At 38.0% G+C, this 21,977-nt stretch overlaps 3 protein-coding genes across 6 annotated transcripts in view; 1 reads left to right on the top strand and 2 right to left on the bottom strand.

Annotated features, from left to right (window-relative positions):
• Positions 1-21,977, top strand: part of LOC149588761 (cytochrome P450 4C1-like) — an 83,857-nt gene that overhangs the window by 45,438 nt on the left and 16,442 nt on the right. The window lies entirely within an intron of this gene.
• On the bottom strand, positions 83-8,899 carry LOC149588764 (putative glutamate receptor). Of its 2 annotated transcripts, XM_089862315.1 has the most exons (9): positions 8,616-8,899; positions 8,488-8,549; positions 8,181-8,414; positions 2,061-2,148; positions 1,580-1,732; positions 1,398-1,521; positions 1,120-1,337; positions 717-1,015; positions 83-655 (listed from the first exon to the last, which is right to left on the bottom strand). In XM_089862315.1, the coding sequence occupies exons 4-9, from the start codon at positions 2,073-2,075 to the stop codon at positions 433-435; spliced, it is 1,032 nt and encodes a 343-aa protein (XP_089718441.1). In that variant the 5' UTR covers positions 2,076-2,148; positions 8,181-8,414; positions 8,488-8,549; positions 8,616-8,899; the 3' UTR covers positions 83-432. The 2 variants fall into 2 exon arrangements, with proteins under 2 accessions (XP_089718441.1, XP_089718440.1); XM_089862314.1 differs by lacking the exons at positions 8,181-8,414; positions 8,488-8,549; positions 8,616-8,899 and adding exons at positions 2,212-2,303; positions 2,435-2,575.
• LOC149588763 (uncharacterized) lies at positions 10,034-17,928 on the bottom strand. The gene is made up of 6 exons (XM_089862068.1): positions 17,493-17,928; positions 16,951-17,428; positions 14,297-14,391; positions 12,963-13,076; positions 11,113-11,214; positions 10,034-10,099 (listed from the first exon to the last, which is right to left on the bottom strand). Exons 2-6 carry the CDS (start codon positions 17,099-17,101, stop codon positions 10,034-10,036), a joined length of 528 nt encoding a protein of 175 aa, XP_089718194.1. The 5' UTR covers positions 17,102-17,428; positions 17,493-17,928.

Raw genomic sequence — 21,977 nt, 5'->3', positions numbered from 1 at the left:
AATACAATATAAAGCTGTATAATTTTAAAAAGCTATGCATAAAAGTTTCATCATAGTTTGTGATAAGAAAAACTCCTTAATATTAGGGAAGAAATTCTTTATTCAAAATACTTTAAGCGATATAAATAGTTCTTTTGTAAGGAGAGACTACATACACCAGTACATCCCAGTTTCACTGACGTGTTGTGTTGCTTCTCCCCCCCCCTTTCACTCTCCGAACTTTTAATCAATGAAGTTGAAGGACGTAATTATAAGGAATTCTTTTTTATGTGTGAATTTGTGTGGTGGACCATGAAGCGGCCGAATTTCTTCTATTAACTTGAGCAGTAGTTGAAAATATTCAGTGCACCAGAAAATGGCCAAAAAGCGATTTGGTAGGTGATGGATATACTTTTACAGACACTATTCCTTTTGTAGGAGTAAGCTAAGACGCTATACCTGGATTACTTTCAACATGTCAACGTATATTTCGAGAGCGAGAGTGACGAAGGACGCGGAGAATCCGAAAAGACAAACGCGAAAAATTACCATGAAAGCGGAGACGTTGATGACGAAGAACGAATCAAGGGTTTCTGTTCTCAGACAGGGATGCAATTCGTTCTTCAAAGACGGGTTCAGATCCTCGAAGCAATCGCCTTCAGTCAGCTGTCGCAATCTGATGAATTTGATAAACTAAACTTTTACTATAAACCTGATATTTTAGAGGAGACACTAACCTTCGGTTGATGGTTTTAATCAGAGTTTGAGAAATGTTTTTGTTGTAATATAACACCCGGTAGGTTATCATTAAAGGCTGGCTTAGTTTCATTTTGCAACTCCCTGTCCTTGCGTATCGGGCCTTGATTATATTCCAGTGAAGCGTATCCGTAGAAATGACAAATTTTTGTCGATTTTCAATTCCTGAATGAATGTCGTCGTTTTCGGTTAAAGTTCGAAATGTCTGGTAACACGAATCTGGGGTCGTATCTGCTCGCTCTATTACTTCCGCATATGCCGTGGTTATCAATGCATTTTTCTAAATCGAATATAAAATAATTGGAGAAACCTTTCTCTAAATCAAAAAAGAGAGGCACGAATAACTTCCATATACCGAATGAGTAATTCTTATATTAACCTGACCTGAATGAAACTGAGTTGCGCTGAGTTTTTCGTCAGCAAAGGCTTCGCATTGGGAAAATGAAACACATCGTCGATGGTATCAAAGGGGAGTACTTCCGATTTGCTCGAAAACTGTGATGTCATTTCCGAAGATACGAAAACCAATAGAACGAAAGATGCCAGACTCCACAAGACAGATAGAAAACGAGAGACTCCGTTGCAATTCAAACTTTGAGGACCTGTGAATGAAATTGAATTCGGTTTTGAAATGAGCATAGCGTTACTTTATTATTTCTTACTCGTTCCCAAAAGACATTGCAACAAAAACATGAAGGGCAGTTCGGATTTGACTTTGCCATATTTAGAGTTTAGTTTCCCTGTCATGTAAAGCAGCAAAACGACACCAATTGACCCAACAATTATCTAGATACAATTCGTATCAACACACTTTTTTATCTGTAAATAAGGAAATACAAGTTACCCATTTGTTGACAACAGAGAAAATATTATTTTCATTTGATTGGTTTATTCCGAATAATATTTGGGTTCTCGAAATATAAAATGGATGCGAAGTTGCGAAGGACTTGAAACGATCTCTGGTTAAGGACAAAGGTGATAGAGAAAAATCTCCCTCCTGTGTACAGAAATGTTTTGCTCAATTATTATTGAAAGAAGTTGACCAAGAACTAAGAACTGTAAGAATATGTAAAGACTCGGATTCAAACTAATCCTCCCATGCTTCGTGATAATTAACCTCCTTATAAGACTCAATGCTACTTATTTTCGAATCAACTATTCCCTAATTATTTTCACGAGAATTTTACAATAAAATGACAATGCGTTTTTACAGTGTTACAACCAAAACATGATATCTCGTGGATTGTAGAAGAAGATGAACCCCTGCTAACATATTCTTAGTATCAAGATTGAATTCTTGGTTCATAATATATATTGAATTATACATTTCTTTCGAGCATTCCTAGAAGACCATTCCACGAACTATTTACTTTCGCTCCCCAAAACTGATCAGCATTCGGGATAAGAGTAACGCTGAAAAACATTTCCACGGTAGTGGTTGTTAGTTGTAGCATGAAAAAAGATCATCAACATTACTTGATATTGTCGAGTATTTGTAAAACATGCAGGAATTTTATCATGTAGCCAGTTTTCTCTCCCCGGTGATTCGAAAAAACAAACGGCGAAAACTGGTAAAAAATATAACGTACGTATGAAAGATAAATGCTGAACATAATCTGTTGAATTATCTTAGTCCTTGCAATTGGACTATGAACATTATCCTTGGACAGTAGTAAATCATGAAATTCTTCAAACTTACTGCACCGAAGGGAGCTCTGTAGTATTTTGCTGTTTCATTGTGCATTGTTGTGACTTTTTAGTCAGACTCGTAGGAGAACCAATTGCAAAATAATGAAATGTATTTCGGTCCTTTCTCAAGTTGCGCCGTGCATATCCACAGCCAAAGCGCAGTATCCTTATTGCGTGTAGAATGTAGCCTTTGGCTCCTCACACAAAGCGAGAACGCACGAAAATAATTTGATTTCCCAGATTTCGCTTTGGCATGTCTCTATTAATTTGTGCCATGAGTGACTGTTATACCCCGTTGAAACCATACAATTCCTGAAGTTTATTTACCTAAATTTTTTGAGGGGATCGATTCTCGCATACTGCGTGCACCCACGCGAAGAATTTAAATAGCTGTCTTAGGAAACTATTTGCGTGTTTCAACTTCTTTTCCGAGCCTTTGTGGGGCTACTTTTAATTTGTGGCATGAGAGAATTAATATTGTACCTGTTCAACCTTTAGATGTTGTTTTCTTCAGTTCTTAGGGAAACAGAGCAGAAATAATGGTTTTTCTTTTCTTGGGTTGTCGATGTTCAAAATCCTTTCGTGTGGCGACATCTTATGGTAAGATCTGTGCGTAGAAGTTTACATAAATCTACGGTGGTGAGTATGTTACGTCCTAACATCAATTCCGCAGGTGTTTTTCCATTTTGCGTTGGCGTTCGGCGATGGTTCAAAAGGATCCGAACCAAATGATTCTGTAAAGTTCCTTTTATATGTGAAGGAAATTCTGTCGAAGTGTCATCCGCGAGTTTCTTGAGACTTGTCTTGATGGTACGTACAGTTCGCTCAGCCGAACCATTCGAAGCAGGAAGATGTGGAGCAGTACAAATGTGTCTAATACCGTAGTGGTTGATAAACGCGGCGAATTCTTGACTGGTGAAAGCCGTCCCGTTATCGGTAACGAGAGTGCGTATTAGTCCAAAACGACTAATGGTGTCCCGAAGATGTTTCATAGCGGCTTCGGATGACGTACTCGATGTAATTCCTACCTCGATCCATTTAGAGTATGTGTCGACCGTGATGAATAACTGTTTGTTCTGTATCGGCCCTGCGAAATCGGCATGGACTCGTTCGTGTGGGAAAGTAGTTTCTGGCCATGACGAAAATCGTGCAGTTGGCAATGACATATGCTCTTGACAACGATGGCATGTATTTACTATATGTTCGATATCTCCTTCTATCGTAGTCCACCATACTCTCGCTCGTGCTACAGCCTTCATCTTGACAATCCCTTGATGGCTACTGTGTAAGTCCTCCAGTATGTGGTTTTGATATTTCTTTGGGATTATGACGCGGTTACCCATCAATAAGATACGATTAATTGTGGATAATTCTGATCTACGTCTATAATATGCGTCATACGGAGGTGAAATATATCTTGTAGGCCATCCCTTTTTCATGTAATGATGGACTTGTTGCAATTCGGAGTCATCAATAGTAGCGTCTTCTAGTTGCTTAACCGTGATGGGTCCGGAAGCAATTTCTTTCAACACGAAAATGTATTCTTCCGGGAGTGGGGTGTTATCTGTCGCTAACGGCAAAGGAGAGCGACTCAAAGCGTCAGCATTGACGTTCAGTGAACCCTTTCTGAATTTGAGATCGTATGAATACGCTGCGAGTAATAAAGCCCAACGCTGGAGCCTTGCCGCGGCCAGTGGTGGTATGGGTTTATTGGCTGCTAGTAAAGTGACTAAAGGTTGGTGGTCAGTTAGAAGCGTGAATCTACGTCCGTACAGATAATCATGGAAGCGTTTTACTCCAAAATAAATGGCTAATGCTTCTCGATCCAGCTGTGAGTAATTTCTTTCTGCAGACGTCAAACTCCTCGACGCAAAGGCTATTGGGTGGTCTCGACCGTCGATAGTATGGGAGATTACAGCTCCTACACCTACCGGAGAGGCGTCACACGCTAAGATGAGGTCTTTCTTCAAATCATAATGGACAAGCATTTTCGAGCGATTAAGAATATCCTTGACCTCTTGGAAAGCATTTTGTTGTTCCTTCTTCCAAGTCCATGGACTGTTTTTCCGTAGAAGCGAGTACAGCGGTGCTAGCGTGGTGGCATTGTGCGGAATGAAACGTGCGTAATAATTTAATAACCCAAGAAATGACCTCAGCGTTTCGACATTGGTTGGAGGTGGTGCATTCCTGATGGCTTTCATCTTGTTTTCTTGAGGATGTAAGCCTTGCGCGTCCAAATAATGCCCAAGGAATTCTAATCCTGGCTTACAAAAGTGACATTTATCTGGCTTGAGTTTTAACCCAGCGGTTCCCAATCGTGTTAGCACTTGATCTATACAGGTGAGATGTTCTCGTGAAGTAGGACCTCCTAACAACACGTCGTCTTGGAATGGAGATACCATCTTCATGTCTTGTAATACTTGTTCCATAATGCGTTGGAATATGGCACTAGCGGATGCTATCCCAAACGGTAGTCTCTTGAATCGAAAAAGTCCAATGGTGGTATTAATAACCACATATTTTTGAGATTCGTGATCGAGTTCAATCTGACAATAGGCTTCTTTGAGATCGAGATTTGAGAAATAACGACAGCCTGCCAATTTCGCAAATATATCCTCAGCTCGAGGTAAAGGATATTTTTCGACATGTAGGTACGGATTGATTGTTGATTTGAAATCTCCGCAGACGCGAACGGCTCCTCCAGGTTTTTGTACGGGTACAATAGGTGAAGCGTAGTCGGAATATGCTACTCGTTCTAAGATACCTTCTTGTTCCATTCGTCGCAATTCGTCTTCTACTGCATGTTTACGGGCATACGGTACTGAACGTGCCTTACTGAAAATCGGGGGTACATCCTTTTTCATGTACAGGTGTGCCTTGACATTCTTGAGGCAACCCAAACCTGGTGAAAATACATCTTTATGTTTTTCCAAGATCGATTCCAAATTCATTCGATTATCCACAAGTTTATGTATCCCTTGATGATGCAAAACTGTCAAGATATTCAATCCTGAATAAATCCATTTTCGTCCACATAAATTAGGACCATGCCCCTTGACCACGAGTAATGGCAATTTTGAAGTCACGTCATTGAATTGAACTGTCACTGTAGCTTGTCCCAAGATATCCAATAAGCCACCGGTGAAGGAACGTAGTTGACCTTGATACGGTGTGATGTCTACTGGGAATGCCAATGTCCGGAATGAGGTTTCGTTGATTACTGTATGGCCTGAACCCGTATCTAGTTCGAAATCCATTGGTGTTCCATTGACCTTGCATGTGATCATCTCAGGAGGTGGTATGTCGTGAACTGTTGCTTCATTGTGATCTTCTGATAAGGCATGTATAACGTCATAGTGTGAAAGATGATACATCGTTTCATATTCCATCATATCAACGTGACTATCTTCTTGTTGGGGATTGGCATTAATATGATGCGTAGTCGATGATCTGGAATTTTTAGGAATTGGCATCGACTTTGTTGGGATATTGTTTGGTGGATGTAAACATGCTTTTGCTATGTGCCCCTGTTTGCCACATAAAGCACATGTTGTTAACGAATAAGGACATTCGCTTGATTTGTGTTCTCCGCTCGTGCACCGAATACAATAACGAGGATGGGCGCAAAATCTTCCATTGATTATTCTACCTTGTGGTGATGGAATAGTGGATGGAGAGTTAAGTCTGTTTTCTGACGGCGTCGAAACATGCGTTTGTGGCGTTGGCTTGTGTTTCGACGGTTTAGGAAATCGTGGATTGGCTTTGGCAATTTGGTTTACTTGCATTTGGGAAGAACGTTGAGGTGTATTTAAGACATTCGTGTTCATACTTGCTGTTTCCATGGCTTGGACCATTTTTATGGCAGCAGCTAGAGTAAGTCCTTTTTCTTCTGCAAGTAGTTTACGTTGCATAGTGTCGTCGCGTATACCGCAGACCAATCTATCCAGGAGCATATCATTCAATGTAGTGGAGAATTCGCAATGTTCAGCGAGTTTACGTAATTCTGCGACATATGTTGCTATAGACTCCCCAGGTTGACGATTTCGACTGTTGAACTTGAAACGTGAAATGATACGTGAAGGTGTGGGATTGAAGTGTGTGTTCAATACATCGATAAGCTCTTTTAACGTTTTAGCAGTGACAGAGTCTGGGCTTACTAAAGTGCGGAGTAACGCATACGTGTTGGCACTAATAACTGTTGTTAAAATGGCTTTCTTTTTTTCTTCATCCTTGATATCATTCGCAACAAAATATGCAGTCAACCTTTCTGCATACTGTGACCAAGATTCCACTCGAATATCAAAAGGACCAAGGATTCCGTATACCGCCATATTGCTGAGGAATGTGGGTGCGGTCGTTGTATATACGGTGATACCGAGGCTTAGGCTATAAACACCTATTTGATGGGTTTTGATATTGGTTAGAAAGTTCTTGCCAATTTGATGATCGGGTTTTTAATTAGGGCATTCGTATCCCATCTCCGTCGCCATTTTGTAGTGTACGGAATAAGTGAAAGACGATTCTAATATAAAATAGTAATTTTAATGTCTATCGCTATTAACACGACTACATCGTAAGAAGCTCCAAACCCGAATACCTAACCCCCCAAAATATTCTTTATACATCGGAGTAAAAGAGGTGAGTCCCCCGTACAAGAATAGGTATACATCCAAGAATATATATGTCTGTTATAGAATGTAACAATATACATATACATTGTGAGAGAATATAACAAGTTTCATAATAGTTAATGATAAAAGATATATCACTTAATATTTGGGAAGAAATTCTTAATTCAAAATACTTTTAGCGATATCAGAATTGCATCATATTACAGCTCCCTAGAAGTACTGGGCGATATAACATCGCTGTGTATCAGCATTGTCTCCCAGGTCTGAAGGGAAAAGGGTATATGCAAAACGCAGCGGCGAATTTGTGAACTAAACCAGAGGAATGATTTTGACGCGAAAGAAATTTTTAATAAGCGGGGCAAGCAAAGTAAGTGGTAGCATAATGTAAGTGTGTTTGTCCTAATCAAATTCATCGCCTCATTTTTACATTGATGTTGCACGTGTTGATTAGTACAGTCAGGAGTTCATAATAACCCGAAGTACGAAACTGGTTAAAAAGTCCGTAACAACAAAGTTTCGCCGTAAAGCTCAGCGGACTCATACACCGCTTAACTCCCAAAGAAATAGTTACCCCATTTTTCAGCGCCACGCTCATTAACTTACACACTTCCGGTTTAGCACTATTTTTATCTTGTGATTTTGGGAGCGAAAATGGCTCACGTCTACTTCTGTCGGAACGGTGTAAATTAAGCCTTGGCTAAGAAGTTGGCTTTTAGTCGGGGTTTCTAGTTTTCTACAAAACATTTAAACGATCGTCAATGATGTTTTGTTGTGATATGTGTGAGTGAGAATTCCGTGGTTAAATTGAAACGGTTTGGACAAATTTATTCCCAGTATCTTTAATATAAGAATTGCAACGTGTTTCTACGTCCACCATATCGCCATTTTTCTATTCGACGGAGATCCCAGCCAACGGAAGTTTTGGAACGAAAACCAACGAGCATAGATACCACTACGATATACTGTAAGGTTGTATGTCCATAAACAGGCTAATCCTTTCTATGCGCAACGACAGAATCTTGTTGTTCGCGATTTTTACCATTAGCTCTATGGCCAGTTTCATATTTGGCAGATTTTCGCATGTTAATGGAATTTCAAATAACTCATGCTTTTTTAGCAATTTACCTATTTGGTTTTGTCCTCCTACAAGACCATTTAAATATGTTACTGAAAATATGATTGCTAAAATAAAATACTTAGACTTAGTTGTTTTTATTGAAACTTCCGAAGTTCAACATTCAATAGGTAGACTCTACTTGTTTCTTTTCTTTTTTCTTTCTTTTAAATAACTCCGAATCTTAACTTCGCTTTAGTTTAAGTTATTGGATGCAATGGACCACCAAAAACGCCATTCTTTTTCTATGGGAAATTAAGCGAAAATGTGTGTAGTGACAAGTCTTATCTACAAAGGCCCAGCGGCTTTTTGTAATACCAGTAATTGATTGGGATCATTCTTCAAATAAACCATAAGATATCGCTATCACATGACGTCTGCTAATAATTTGTTTGACTTAATTTGAGTCTTGCGTTTGGCGTGTTCGTTACGCCGCTTCATTGTACCTGTGCATTGAAGAAATCAACGTGGCGTATGCGTGGATAAACACCAACTGCGTCACGACGGAGAACCACCTCCATGATGGAGATTACGCCCAGAACGAAAGCGAAGCGCGCCTGTTGCTCAGAATTTTAATCTTTAGTTTAATGCCGGCATGTCTCGTTTGCCATAGGATTTCTTTTCCAAACAGCGCTTAATTAAAAGACAATCCGTCGCAGAGAGATGGTGCGATTAATTATCTTTGCTTATATTGGCTCCGAAAACGGAACTCACGAGGCGTCCTCACTTCAGAACATTTTAGTAGACATATACTGCACAGTGAACCAACAGATGTACAGTAGCAAAGAAAAAATTAAGTCAAAATAAAATTCTTCTCAGAAACGACTATACGTCAGATTATGAATTGATGGTAATTAAAGCAAGACTAAGGAGAGAATTGAAAACAAAATTTCTTCAGAATGACATTTGCTCCGATTTCGAAACCGCGAAGCGCGCGAACGCAGCCGGACAGACCTCTGGGTTTTATCAATAGACACAAACAGATACGGTCGTAACAGAGCCTCTCCGTGACATACCTCACTCTGAGAGGGAAAAGTTGCTGAGGCTGAAAGATGAAGGAGTTTTATTTACGGGATTTGATTAGGGGCAATTCGTAACGTCGCTTTTGGAGTCAAGCACGCCAATTGTTCTCTAGCGTTATTCATCTAGTACGCAGCCACTGGCGACGTAGGATATTGAAGTACACAATGACAACGCTGTCCTGCACCAATCACCTAGCATATACACGCTTCTTAATACACAGCCAGACCAGTTATAATTACCAGAACTATATAATACTTCTCTACGAGAGAAGTGTACCACAAAGCGGGATAAGTGTAACATCATTCTTCCCAACATCGGAACATTTGGAGAAGGGTTACTAAACCGAATCACATACGCGATAGATAGTTCCCTCGTCTTTAGCGTTTAACTATTTTGCAAGACGCGCTTGTGAATTTTTGTCTCACCCCTATACAAGGTTTGTGCAGGTTGATTGCAGGGGATTTAGTACCAAGCAATTATAGAATTCACCTTACGGTGCGATGCCCATCTGAAGTTTGATGAGCAGGAGACCAAACAAAAAGGGTGAGCCTGGGAAGAATGACGTTACAGAGTGTCATCCTTCTTCTATTATCCCGTTCTGTAATTACTAACCTCTTTAACGAAAATCATCCCCCATATACTAGTGCTTTCTTACTGAGATGAAGCTCCCTACAGTTTGCACTTGAATAACAATTAATCCCTTGATTAAAATAGTTCTTCAAATATGACTGACCATTTTTGATCCGCTGTTTAATTTTCTAGCAAGGAATAATTGGCAAAGTAAAGAGAACACTTTTATTGCTTCTTGATTTATTTAATTGCACACCAACTTAAATCAATTTTAAACATTTGGAAATTTGTCTAACGACATATCTGGTGCTTCCTTGTACGTCTGCCAGTAGCAGTTCTAGAAAAATAGAAATGAAAATCATCATAAATTAAACTAATTAAAGGATGGTAATCTTGGCTAGCAATCAGTCCGTATACTGCCCATAACGCTTCGGTATTACGTACTGATAAGCTCAAGTATAAGAGAAATCAAATTAGCTATCGAGTCATTGGTAAAATTCAATTTTATAAGTTAAATAACAGCAAAATGTCTTCGGTCGACATTTATATAATTCCGCCAACAATGACCAATGATTTTATTTCCTTTGGTTCCTACATTTAAAGATACCACTTCTCATTCAATGTCATTACTAGCGGGCTTAGATATGTCCAGACTGGTCGCCGGCCAAGGTTTCTACCATAAATAAAAAGCTCGGATGTGTTCGAAAAAGTCGAGTTACAACTCCATTCGAACAGAAAAAGCAAATTATAAATCTTAGACGTTTCCATCAATGGTCCGATGGCAGTTTGGCACGAGTAATTCAATTCTTGCGCTAAAATCTCTAGCGCAAATACGCGGTCGTCAAAAATTATCGTTTGAAATTTTCAAAATAGGCCTAGCCTAAGCTTGTATTGCAAAAATAATCCACGGTCAATGCCTGACAACGCTGGCTTTTATTAACTAAATATTCGTGTGGCAGGACCATTTTAACGAGGCCCCACAATTCGTTTTGGATAGGTCTTTAATCGATTAATAGAATTTTAAATCTTTTGAAATATGGTCGATTATTGTCATTTTTGAACTCCCGAGGAATAGAAGTAAATAAATCTTTCTATGCACTGTTTTCTTGGGTCTTGGACTTTAACAGTACTTGAAGTGATCATTTTCTCGAATAATTGATTACCTCAATCGAGTTTAAACTGACTAAATAGTTTGAACACCACGAGAGGCAAACCACTATAGCGATTACGGCTTTTGCGTATTCATTTTATCATTTTAAGATTCCTTTAGTACAGTCGCGTATACAGGATTACGCAAAGTGAGTTGCCCCTCGACACAGACTCGATAACGAAAGATGCAATAGACTTTACCAGAAGTACGCTCAAGGTATAATCTTCAAAGTAAGCCAGACTGACGTTCCAGTAGACTTCCTGAACTGCATCGAGGTAACAGTTGGAGAGTCCATCTAACTGCTAAAATTTTCATTGAAAAGTTAACTTTATATGAAGCGAGGTGGGAGTACAATATGCTAACGTGACTTTTAATTGATTTCTTCAATGCCTTAGCGTATTCAAGTTAAGATTGTAATGTCGAATTCCATAGGTCTTCTCTTAGGTCACTCACGATTTGACCTCTCAGAAAAATACAGCTCCGAGCGGATCTCTCGTCTAGCGCGAGGCCGTTGGAATATGTAAATCCAAGCAATAGCTGATCTAGATCGAAAAATGGAACACCCAAAATTTCAGAGAGCGGTCCGAGAGCGCCCTGAGCACGATGGAATTCGCTATTTGTCTTCGTAAATATAGAGTTTAAATTTGGCGAATAAACGTGGTCGCTACAGGTTGACTTAAGTCTATTTTAATTCATTTCTTAAAGAGAGAGAGAAGTGGAAAATCAAGTGATTTTTTATCGATTCTTCTTCTAATTATAAGACCAGTCTGCATAGTGAAACATTCAGGAAATATCTCCCAATGATTTTAAAATTCAAATTAGGTTCCGATTTTAAGAATAATTTGAAGTACCCCCTCCGAAAAATCGCGTAACGTCCTGCCTTTTTATTAATAAAAGTCTCTTGGCACGCTCCGTGTCGAATGAAATTTATCGGGAGATTTGATAAAATTTGCGCGCGATGTGACAATCGTGGCGCGAGACATGGAGCGTGCCACGAGAATTTTGTTAACAAAAAGGCAGGGCGTTACGCGATTGTCTGAGGGGGATACTTCAAATTATTATTAAAATCGGAACCTAATTTGAATTTTAAAATCATTCGGAGGTATTTCCTGAATGTTTCACTATGCAGACTGGTCTTATAATTAGAAGAAGAATCGATAAAAAATCACTTGATTTTCCATTTCAGCCTCCCTTTAAACGCTTTAATATATCATATGTTTATAAGATATGTTCCATAATTCGTAATGCTAGAGACTTACTGAGAGCTTGACAACACGCGGTCAAGTTTTGCAGTCCATCTAGTCCTATTTAGTCGCTTTACGAAAATCAAAGACGTTTCACCTACATCACTTCATGATAAGCTCTCAGAAACCATTGAGAGAATTGACTACACTCGGTTCTGCATCTTCCTATTTAGTAATAATAATAATAATAATAATCTAAGCTTTTGTCTATGAAGGGATATCCACACTAAGCCTTTGGCTTGTTTACAGTTGGTTCCCTTTACATTGCATAGAGGGGTGGTGGCTAGCCCCTATGCCACAGCTAACCTACAGCGCCCTATACTAACTATTACCGTTAACCTTTACAAGTTTTGATGGAAAGGAGAAACCGGGTTAGACCGCGGAGGGAAACTCCTTTAACAAGCGGGGAGAGAACTTGCAAACTCTACGCAGAAGGATTTGTTTCCAGATTTTCACCCGGTGCCACAGTCCGGGATCGAACCAGGGATCCTCTTGTTGCGAGGCGAAAGCACTAACCGCTACGCCACCTCACTAGTCTGTACTAAGCCTTTGACAGCGCCTCACCAGGCGTCGCTTCACGAGAATCTATATGACGTTTCATCTACGTCTCTTCATGACAAGCTCTCAGTAACCAATGATAAACTTATAAAACATATTTTATGTACTTATGAATATATGTCTACTGATTTCTCCTATTTAATTTTATTCGGATGAAACGTGATGGTTTCGAGTAAATGTACTTTCGAGCTCATATTTTTAGCTGAAGTATTTCGTTTGAAGAATAGAAATTTCTGCTGGATTCTTACGAGTGTTCCTTGCGTCTTTGGGTCACATAAATATAGTCGAGTTTGTAATTCGTCATTAACAACCTTATCGCTGCCTGGGGCGTACTTCGTACATTTCTTCAATAGTTGGGCCAACTGGAATTGGGCAAAGTTTTGGTTAGTGCTTACACAGTTGGTAAAATAGGAATGTTTAATATGCCTGAATTGTGTCAAAACGACGTGTTTTGGGTCAACTGAACATGATCAAAGTTGTGTCAGATATCCTTGACGTGTTTTGGGTCAACTGAACATGATCAAAGTTGTGTCAGATATCCTTGACGTGTTTTGGGTCAACTGAACATGATCAAAGTTGTGTCAGTTATCCTTGACGTGTTTTGGGTCAACTGAACATGATCAAAGTTGTGTCAGATATCCTTGACGTGTTTTGGGTCAACTGAACATGATCAAATTTGTGTCAGATATCCTTGACGTGTTTTGGGTCAACTGAACATGATCAAAGTTGTGTCAAATATCCTTGACTCGACGTGTTTTGGGTCAACTGAACATGATCAAAGTTGTGTCAGATATCCTTGACGTGTTTTGGGTCAACTGAACATGATCAAAGTTGTGTCAGATATCCTTGACGTGTTTTGGGTCAACTGAACATGATCAAAGTTGTGTCAGATATCCTTGACGTGTTTTGGGTCAACTGAACATGATCAAATTTGTGTCAGATATCCTTGACGTGTTTTGGGTCAACTGAACATGATCAAAGTTGTGTCAAATATCCTTGACTCGACGTGTTTTGGGTCAACTGAACATGATCAAAGTTGTGTCAGATATCCTTGACGTGTTTTGGGTCAACTGAACATGATCAAAGTTGTGTCAGATATCCTTGACGTGTTTTGGGTCAACTGAACATGATTAAAGTTGTGTCAAATATCCTTGACTCGAGATGTTTTGGGTCAACTGAACATGATCAAAGTTTTGTCAAATATCCTTGACGTGTTTTGGGTCAACTGAACATGATCAAAGTTGTGTCAAATATCCATGACGTGTTTTGGGTCAACTGAACATGATCAAAGTTGTCTCAAATATCCTTGACGTGTTTTGGGTCAACTGAACATGATCAAAGTTGTCTCAAATATCCTTGACGTGTTTTGGGTCAACTGAACAAGATCAAAGTTGTGTCAAATATCCTTGACTCGACGTGTTTTGGGTCAACTGAACTGATCAAAGTTGTGTTATATATCATTGACTCGACGTGTTTTGGGTCAACTGAACTTGATCAAAGTTGAACATTGAATATTTCTAACGATTCCCTACAAGGCTTTTGAACCTGATCTGATCTTATTTTGCGCAATTTTTATACTAACCGAATAACGGTACTGGCCAATTTCGCATTTTGAAAAGTCTGCATTGTACGTGTTGGGGTCGGTCTCGTTATAACCCAAGGTAAGGTTATAACCCTCTGTAAAATAAAATTAAATAAAAATCAGGGTTGAAAAACCCGGGTTATATTGGGTTTTTGAGGTTTTTTACGGGTTTTATTTGGTTTTTATTTTGAGTAGTTGCGTTCATTGTAAAAAATGCCATTCAAAAGTAAATGCTTAATAAAAAAATTCTTAAAAGGTTTCATAAATAATAATAAATATTATTAAATAGTACTTTTGAAGTTCAAAAAACATAGGTATATCTTATACTATCTTTAAAATGAAATTATTCAGAATTCAAATTCATCAAAATTGAAGATCTTAAGGCTCAATTACATGCACGCTTGAAGCTAGTAAAAACAGGATTTTGCTAGAAATATTTTAAATCTTTTCTGCACAAGCTCAAGCTTGGCCATCTATATGACTGCTTGCAGCAAGGAACATGGAGATAGGGAAGTTTGGTCAGTATAGGAATCTCTCTTCACGAAATGTAGCAGGTCACATGACTTATATTCGGCGTTAATTTGAACTGCGCAGGAACCCGGTAGTTCCGCCTATCCTCGGCACGATGCGCGAGAAAAGTGCGGCGCATGCGCACATGCACATCCACGCCGAAAACGGGTTTTTTGGGCGACCGGAGTTATAGCGTTACACGAAACTTCCCTATCTCCATGTTCCTTGCTTACAGCTTCGCTTGTTCCTTGGTTTCGTTTTTAACAAGCTCAATCCGCAACCAAAACGAATTTGGTTTTTTTAGCAACCGCCAAAAAAAGCTACCGCCAAAAATGAAATATCCGTTTTAATCATTTTGACTAAATTTTAACTGGATATTAGTTACCTGGCCTCTTTAAAATGGCAAATGTACCGAATTGACGTTATGAATCTCAAACACATATTTGAATAATTAGTCCAAACACGTATTTATAAAATTAGGCTTAAGAAAACTTTGAAACATTAGGATTAAGAAAACTTTGAAACATTAGGCTTAAGTAAAGTTTGAAACATTAGGGTTAAGAAAACTTTGAAACATTAGGGTTAAGAAAACTTTGAAACATTAGGCTTAAGAAAACTTTGAAACATTAGGCTTAAGAAAAGTTTGAAACATTTGGCTTAACGAAAATCTGAACAATTTCAAGTTAAATCTTAAAATATATTTTTAAAAGCATGTAAATCAAAATTCTTGGGTTTTTATGGTTTGTAAAACCCAATATAACCCGTGGGTTTTCATGGTGGGTAAAACCCAATATAACCCGTGGGTTTTCATGGTGGGTAAAACCCAATGTAACCCGTGGGTTTTTCATGGTGGGCAAAACCCAATGAAACCCAGGGATTTTTTTATGTTGGGTAAAACCCAATATAACCCGTGGGTTTTTCATGGTGGGTAAAACCCAATATAGCCCGTGGGTTTTTTATGGTGGGTAAAACCCAATATAACCCGTGGTTTTTTTTATGGTGGGTAAAATCCAATATAACCCGTGGGTTTTTATGGTTGGTAAAACCCAATATAACCCGTGGGTTTTTATGGTTGGTAAAACCCAATATAACCCGTGGGTTTTTATGGTTGGTAAAACCCAATATAACCCGTGGGGTATTCATGGTGAGTAAAACCTATTATAACCCGTGGGTTTTTCATGGTGGGTAAAACCCAATATAACCCGTGAGGTATTCATGGTGAGTAAAACCTATTATAACCCGTGGGTTTTTCATGGTGGGTAAAACCCAATATAACCCGTGGGGTTTTCATGGTGGGTAAAACATAATATACCCCGTGGGGTTTTATATTGTGGGTAAAACCCAATGTAACCCGTGGGTTTTTTATTAATGGGTAAAACCCAATATAAACCGTGGGTTTTTTATGGTGGGTAAAACCCAATATATCCCGTGGGGTTTTCATGGTGGGTAAAACATAATATAACCCGTGGGGTTTTCATGGTGGGTAAAACATAATATAACCCGTGGGGTTTTCATGGTGGGTAAAATCCAATATAACCCGTGGGGTTTTCATGGTGGGTAAAACCCAATATAACCCGTGGGTTTTTCATGGTGGGTAAAGCCCAATGTAACCCAGGGGTTTTAAATGGTGGGTAAAACCCAATATAACCCGTGGTTTTTGATGGTGAGTAAAACCTATTATAACCCGTGGGTTTTTCATGGTGGGTAAAACCCAATATAACCCTTGGGGCTTTCATGGTGGGTAAAACCCACTATAACCCGTGGGGATTTCATGGTGGGTAAAACCCAATATAACCCGTGGGTTTTATATGGTGGGCAAAACCCAATGTAACCCGTGGGTTTTTTATTATGGGAAAAACCCAATATAACCCGTGGGTTTTTTATGGTGGGTAAAACTTAATATAACACGTGGGGTTTTCATGGTGGGTTAAACATAATATAACCCGTGGGGTTTTCATGGTGGGTTAAACATAATATAACCCGTGGGGTTTTCATGGTGGGTAAAACCCAATATATCCCGTGGGTTTTTCATGGTGGGTAAAACCCAATATAACCCGTGGGGTTTCATGGTGGGTAAAACCCAATGTAACCCGTTCTTCGTTACCAATACTAACATTGAATATTTGAATAGAGAAATATCTTACGACAACAGTAGTATAACAATCGTGTAATTCTGCCAGTGTAAGTACCGCAAGTGTTGCTGTTGCAATTGCCTCCATCGCAATTAACAAACGATATCTTTGAAAGGAACGCCAGGAACGTCAAGCCAAGAAATATTTCTTTGAGAAACCGCATCTCCAATTCAAAATAGACCAAAAGGTCAGTTACGCTGGACCTACAAATAACACTGTACTCTTTTCAAATGTTGGATAGAAAATGGCTTATTGAAATCCTCGAGTTTGTGATTCAGCAGCATACGCTTAGCAACGTGGGATGTTTTCCACGATACTCGACAGGCAAACGAGTAGACGTTATTTCGAAAGTGAATAAACTAGGAGTAAGGATCTCTGAAATTCATACGAACACGACCAATTGCTGTCGTTTATTTCTAGCGCCAGATGAATCATTTTACTAGTTGGGAAACCAAAGTAGACCTCTCCGAGTCGTGACGCAATTAAGAGGCTTTTTTTTTAAACATTTAAATAAATATGACTGATAATAATTATTTTAATCGTCATTAATTTACCTTAATTCTAGTTGAATCGTTTTAAGAAACTTTATTCCAAAAAATTATTTTCATTAAAAGATTTGAAACCACTCAATTGCGTGAACCCTGCCATTAGGAGTGTAGACGTTTCTCGTAACCCTAGGGGATCGCCGCTAACGATGGGAGTAGAAACTAAAGATTGATTTTTGCGAACACGTTTGCTCCGATTTCCAACTGCGAACGCGGTGACAGACACACACACAGTGTAATACCTCTCCGTGACGTCATCGTCACTCGGAGAGGTAAAATTGGCTTAAGAAACTTCGATACTTATTTGACATACACCTCTGTTTTAATTGTCATTCTTCACGTCGAAGAGAGAAATTTAGGTATCGTGAAGTTTAGTCCTTGGCGAATGCGGTTCATCAGCTTTCCGACTTTGGAAGTGATACATCAAGCAAGTCAGGCTTGCGAAATAACAGGTGGAACGAAAGGTGTAAAAGTATAAATATTAAATATAAAATTGGAATATACGTATATGATAAAATCGGATTGAGATTCTTTACCTTATCAGCTAAATTTTGTGGCAAAATATTTTACCATTTTAAGAATCAATCTGCGCATACGTAAACCTTTGCATTGGTTGGACTGCACTTTAAATTTTCAAATATTTTCATGGAGAAAAGCGGTACTTTGAAGTGCTCAACTACGCCAGAAAATTCACGAGGGAAGTAAGATAATAACACAAGTTCATAAGAAAGTCCATTAATATGGAAATTCCATTTATGATACCATAAGTTAATTCATAAGATATGATACCATAAGTTAATTCATAAGATATGATACCATAAGCTAATTCATAAGATATGATACCATAAGTTAATTCATAAGATATGATACCATAAGTTAATTCATAAGATATGATACCATAAGTTAATTCATAAGATATGATACCATAAGTTAATTCATAAGATATGATACCATAAGTTAATTCATAAGATATGATACCATAAGTTAATTCATAAGATATGATACCATAAGTTAATTCATAAGATATGATACCATAAGTTAATTCATAAGATATGATACCATGAGTTAATTCATAAGATATGATACCATGAGTTAATTCATAAGATATGATACCATGAGTTAATTCATAAGATATGATACCCTAAGTTAATTCATAAGATATGATACCATGAGTTAATTCATAAGATATGATACCATGAGTTAATTCATAAGATATGATACCATGAGTTAATTCATAAGATATGATACCCTAAGTTAATTCATAAGATATGATACCATGAGTTAATTCATAAGATATGATACCCTAAGTTAATTCATAAGATATGATACCCTAAGTTAATTTATAAGATATGAAACCATAAGTTAATTCATAAGATATGAAACCATAAGTTAATTCATAAGACATGAAACCATAAGTTAATTCATAAGATATGAAACCATAAGTTAATTCATAAGATATGAAACCATAAGTTAATTCATAAGATATGAAAACATAAGTTTATTCATAAGATATGAAACCATAAGTTAATTCATAAGATATGAAACCATAAGTTAATTCATAAGATATGAAACCATAAGTTAATTCATAAGATATGAAACCATAAGTTAATTCATAAGATATGAAACCATAAGTTAATTCATAAGACATGAAACCATAAGTTAATTCATAAGATATGAAACCATAAGTTAATTCATAAGATATGAAACCATAAGTTAATTCATAAGACATGAAACCATAAGTTAATTCATAAGATACGTTCCATAAGTTTGTCACTGGTTAATGAGAACATGTCATGAAGTGACTAAGGTGAAACGTCATAGATTCTCGTAAAGGGACGGCTTTAATTTTCTCCTGGATGATAGTATCCTCAAAAAGAAGGTTCTGCAAAAACCGTTCCGCAGCATCCATCCCTCGGTACGTCACAGGTTTCGACACTAAACCATCTTGTCCAACAATGACGTAGCTGAATCCGCAGGCAATGTGCTGCGAAGTTTTCGTGATGGAGGAGAGGTTAACGTCCAGATCGCATCGATGTATTTTGCTTAAGACTGACTCGAAATCAGCATAGATAACGAATTTAACCTGGAACAATATAAATGGTTACCCCCAATTTAAAACACTCAATTCCCATTTACCCAAACCTCATTTAACCCAATTCCCAATTCTCCTATTCCAATTAACCCAATATTGCATACCCAAAAAGACTCAAATAGAGTAGAATTTGATGGTTTTATTTATTTATTTTTTCATTCCATAAGGGATACTGTAATTAAAATAAAATGTTTCAACCTTGTTCTATGTATTTATTGACATTTCTCTAATCTTTGGAGAGGGGGCGCCTAAATCCACATTCAGATTGTACCTCGTCTCCCCCCCCCCCTTAAATCGACACGTTCCTACACGCCTAGCAGAGGTTGTCTTTAAACATGATTGGCCATTTTTTGACCCTTTCTTTGCTTTTCTTGCCTTGAATAATTGACAAAGTAAAGAGAACACTTTCATTACGTCTTGATTTATTCAATTGCACCCCAAAATCAATTTTAAACATTTGGAAATTTGTCTAACGACATATCTGGTGCTTCCTTGTACGTCTGCCAGAAGCAGTTCTAGAAAAAATGAAATGAAAATCATCGTAAATTAAATAATTAAGGGGTGCGCTAATCTTGGATGGCGATCAGTCCATATACTACTAAAAACGCTTTGGTGTTATGTAATGATAATTTGAGAGACATCTTCAAGCTCAAGTATAGCGAAATCAAAGGAGTTATCGAGTCATTGGTTAAATTCAATTTTATAACTTAAATAATAGCAAAATGTCTTCAGTAATTATTTATATAATTCCGACAGCAATGACCATGTAATGACTTTACTTCCTTTGGTTCTTTCATTGAAAGATATCACTTCTCATTCAATGTCATTACTAGTGGGCTTAGATATGTCCAGACCATAAACAAGAAGCTTGGATGTGTTCGACAAAGTCGAGTTACAACTCGATTCGAACAGAAAAATCAAATTATAAATCTTAGACGTTTATGAAGCTTTTATGGTAGGACCATTTTAACGCGACCCCATAATCCTTTTTGGATAGGTCTTTAATCGATTAATAGAATTTTATATGTTTTTAAATTTGGTCGATTATTGTCATTTTTGAACGCTCAAGGACTATTCGAATAGAAATAGTTAACTTCAGTTAGATTAGAATCCCGGAAAATTATGTCAGAACTCTAATAATGCTACGATAGATCTTTCTATGCATGGTTCTCGCCTACCTCTTTTCTTGGATCTTGAAGTTATCATTTGCTTCACAAGGAAAATATTCTAATCACAAGGTCCTATATAAGATTTTTTGCCGTAGCCTCTAGTTCTGAAAGTTGTGACGTTAAGCTTTTTACTTTTTGTGCGCCATCTGGCGACAAAAAGTAATGCATTTATACCGAGGAATTCTAAGGCCCGTTCAGACGACACTCTTTTTCTCGCTACGCTCGCTGTGCTGAGCTCATCAGATTTTCTGGCTTCACCAGCCTCTAGAAAATGCACTGTTCACACGGCCAAAAATTTCTCATTCTTGATCTCGGCAAAGCGAGAAAAAAAGTTGAAAAAATTCAACTTTTTTTTCTCTCTTTGCTCGGCACAGCCAATAGAGTGCTTCCGAAATGACGTCATTCTTTGTTTGTAGTCTGCTACTCTGTGGAAATGTGTTTTCTTCGGTTCGAATCCCTTGACATTTTAATGAGATATATATCGAAGTGTTATAAATTATCGTGCAATGTTTTAAAACGAATGGTTCTTTTCTTAAAAAAAGGTTTAAATAATGCATAAATAAAACTTAAAATGAATTTTTTGGAAAACAACTAATCGTTTTGAAACTTTGCACGAAAATTTAAAATCCTTCAATATACTTATCAGTAAAATTTCAAGAGATTCGGACTAGTGAAACCGAAGAAAACACATTTCCACAGAGTAGCAGACTACAAACAAAGAATGACGTCATTTCGGAAGCACTATTGGCTGTGCCGAGCAAAGAGAGAAAAAAAGTTGAATTTTTTCAACTTTTTTTCTCGCTTTGCCGAGATCAAGAATGAGAAATTTTTGGCCGTGTGAACAGTGCATTTTCTAGAGGCTGGTGAAGCCAGAAAATCTGATGAGCTCAGCACAGCAAGCGTAGCGAGAAAAAGAGTGTCGTCTGAACGGGCCTTTACGCATTTAGCCTCTCCCATTTTGACTAGCTAACCCCTCCCAGTTTCGCGTGCTAACCCCGCCTATTTTCGCGCTGCTAGTGGGAGAGCCTGAGAGAGGGAGAGAGAGAGAGAGGGGAGGAAGGTGGAGCGATTTACACGCGTCAGATCGTAGTCTAAGAGTTGCCGCCCAAATTGGGCTTCTTTTCGATCTATGTAGCGGGAAAAAATGGTGGCTACGTTCAGTAACTGCTAGCGTACGCAGCAAGTTTATGATATTACCATCTATTAAATATGTTTATATTTTAAGTTAATAAC

The sequence above is a fragment of the Phalangium opilio genome, unplaced genomic scaffold, assembly GCF_054372755.1.
Source record: "Phalangium opilio isolate 3A_F unplaced genomic scaffold, DU_Popi_V2 ptg000537l_1, whole genome shotgun sequence".
NCBI lineage: Eukaryota > Metazoa > Arthropoda > Arachnida > Opiliones > Phalangiidae > Phalangium > Phalangium opilio.
Note: the sequence above shows the minus strand (reverse complement) of the source record. Positions and strands in the feature narration are given on the sequence as shown.

Bases quoted from the DNA above. Each gene is read 5' to 3' on its own strand.
- LOC149588764 (XM_089862314.1), bottom strand. From the start codon at position 2,479: ATGCACAATGAAACAGCAAAATACTACAGAGCTCCCTTCGGTGCA. The intron at 2,149-2,211 runs GTAATGTTGATG...AATGTTTTTCAG, and splicing joins CAAATACTCGACAATATCAA to CGTTACTCTTATCCCGAATG. The intron at 1,016-1,119 runs GTCAGGTTAATA...TATTCGATTTAG, and splicing joins CGCAACTCAGTTTCATTCAG to AAAAATGCATTGATAACCAC.
- LOC149588763 (XM_089862068.1), bottom strand. From the start codon at position 17,101: ATGCGGTTTCTCAAAGAAATATTTCTTGGCTTGACGTTCCTGGCGTTC. The intron at 14,392-16,950 runs GTAAGATATTTC...TTTATTTTACAG, and splicing joins ATTGTTATACTACTGTTGTC to AGGGTTATAACCTTACCTTG. The intron at 10,100-11,112 runs GTAAAGTCTATT...CTATTTTTCTAG, and splicing joins ATACCTTGAGCGTACTTCTG to AACTGCTACTGGCAGACGTA.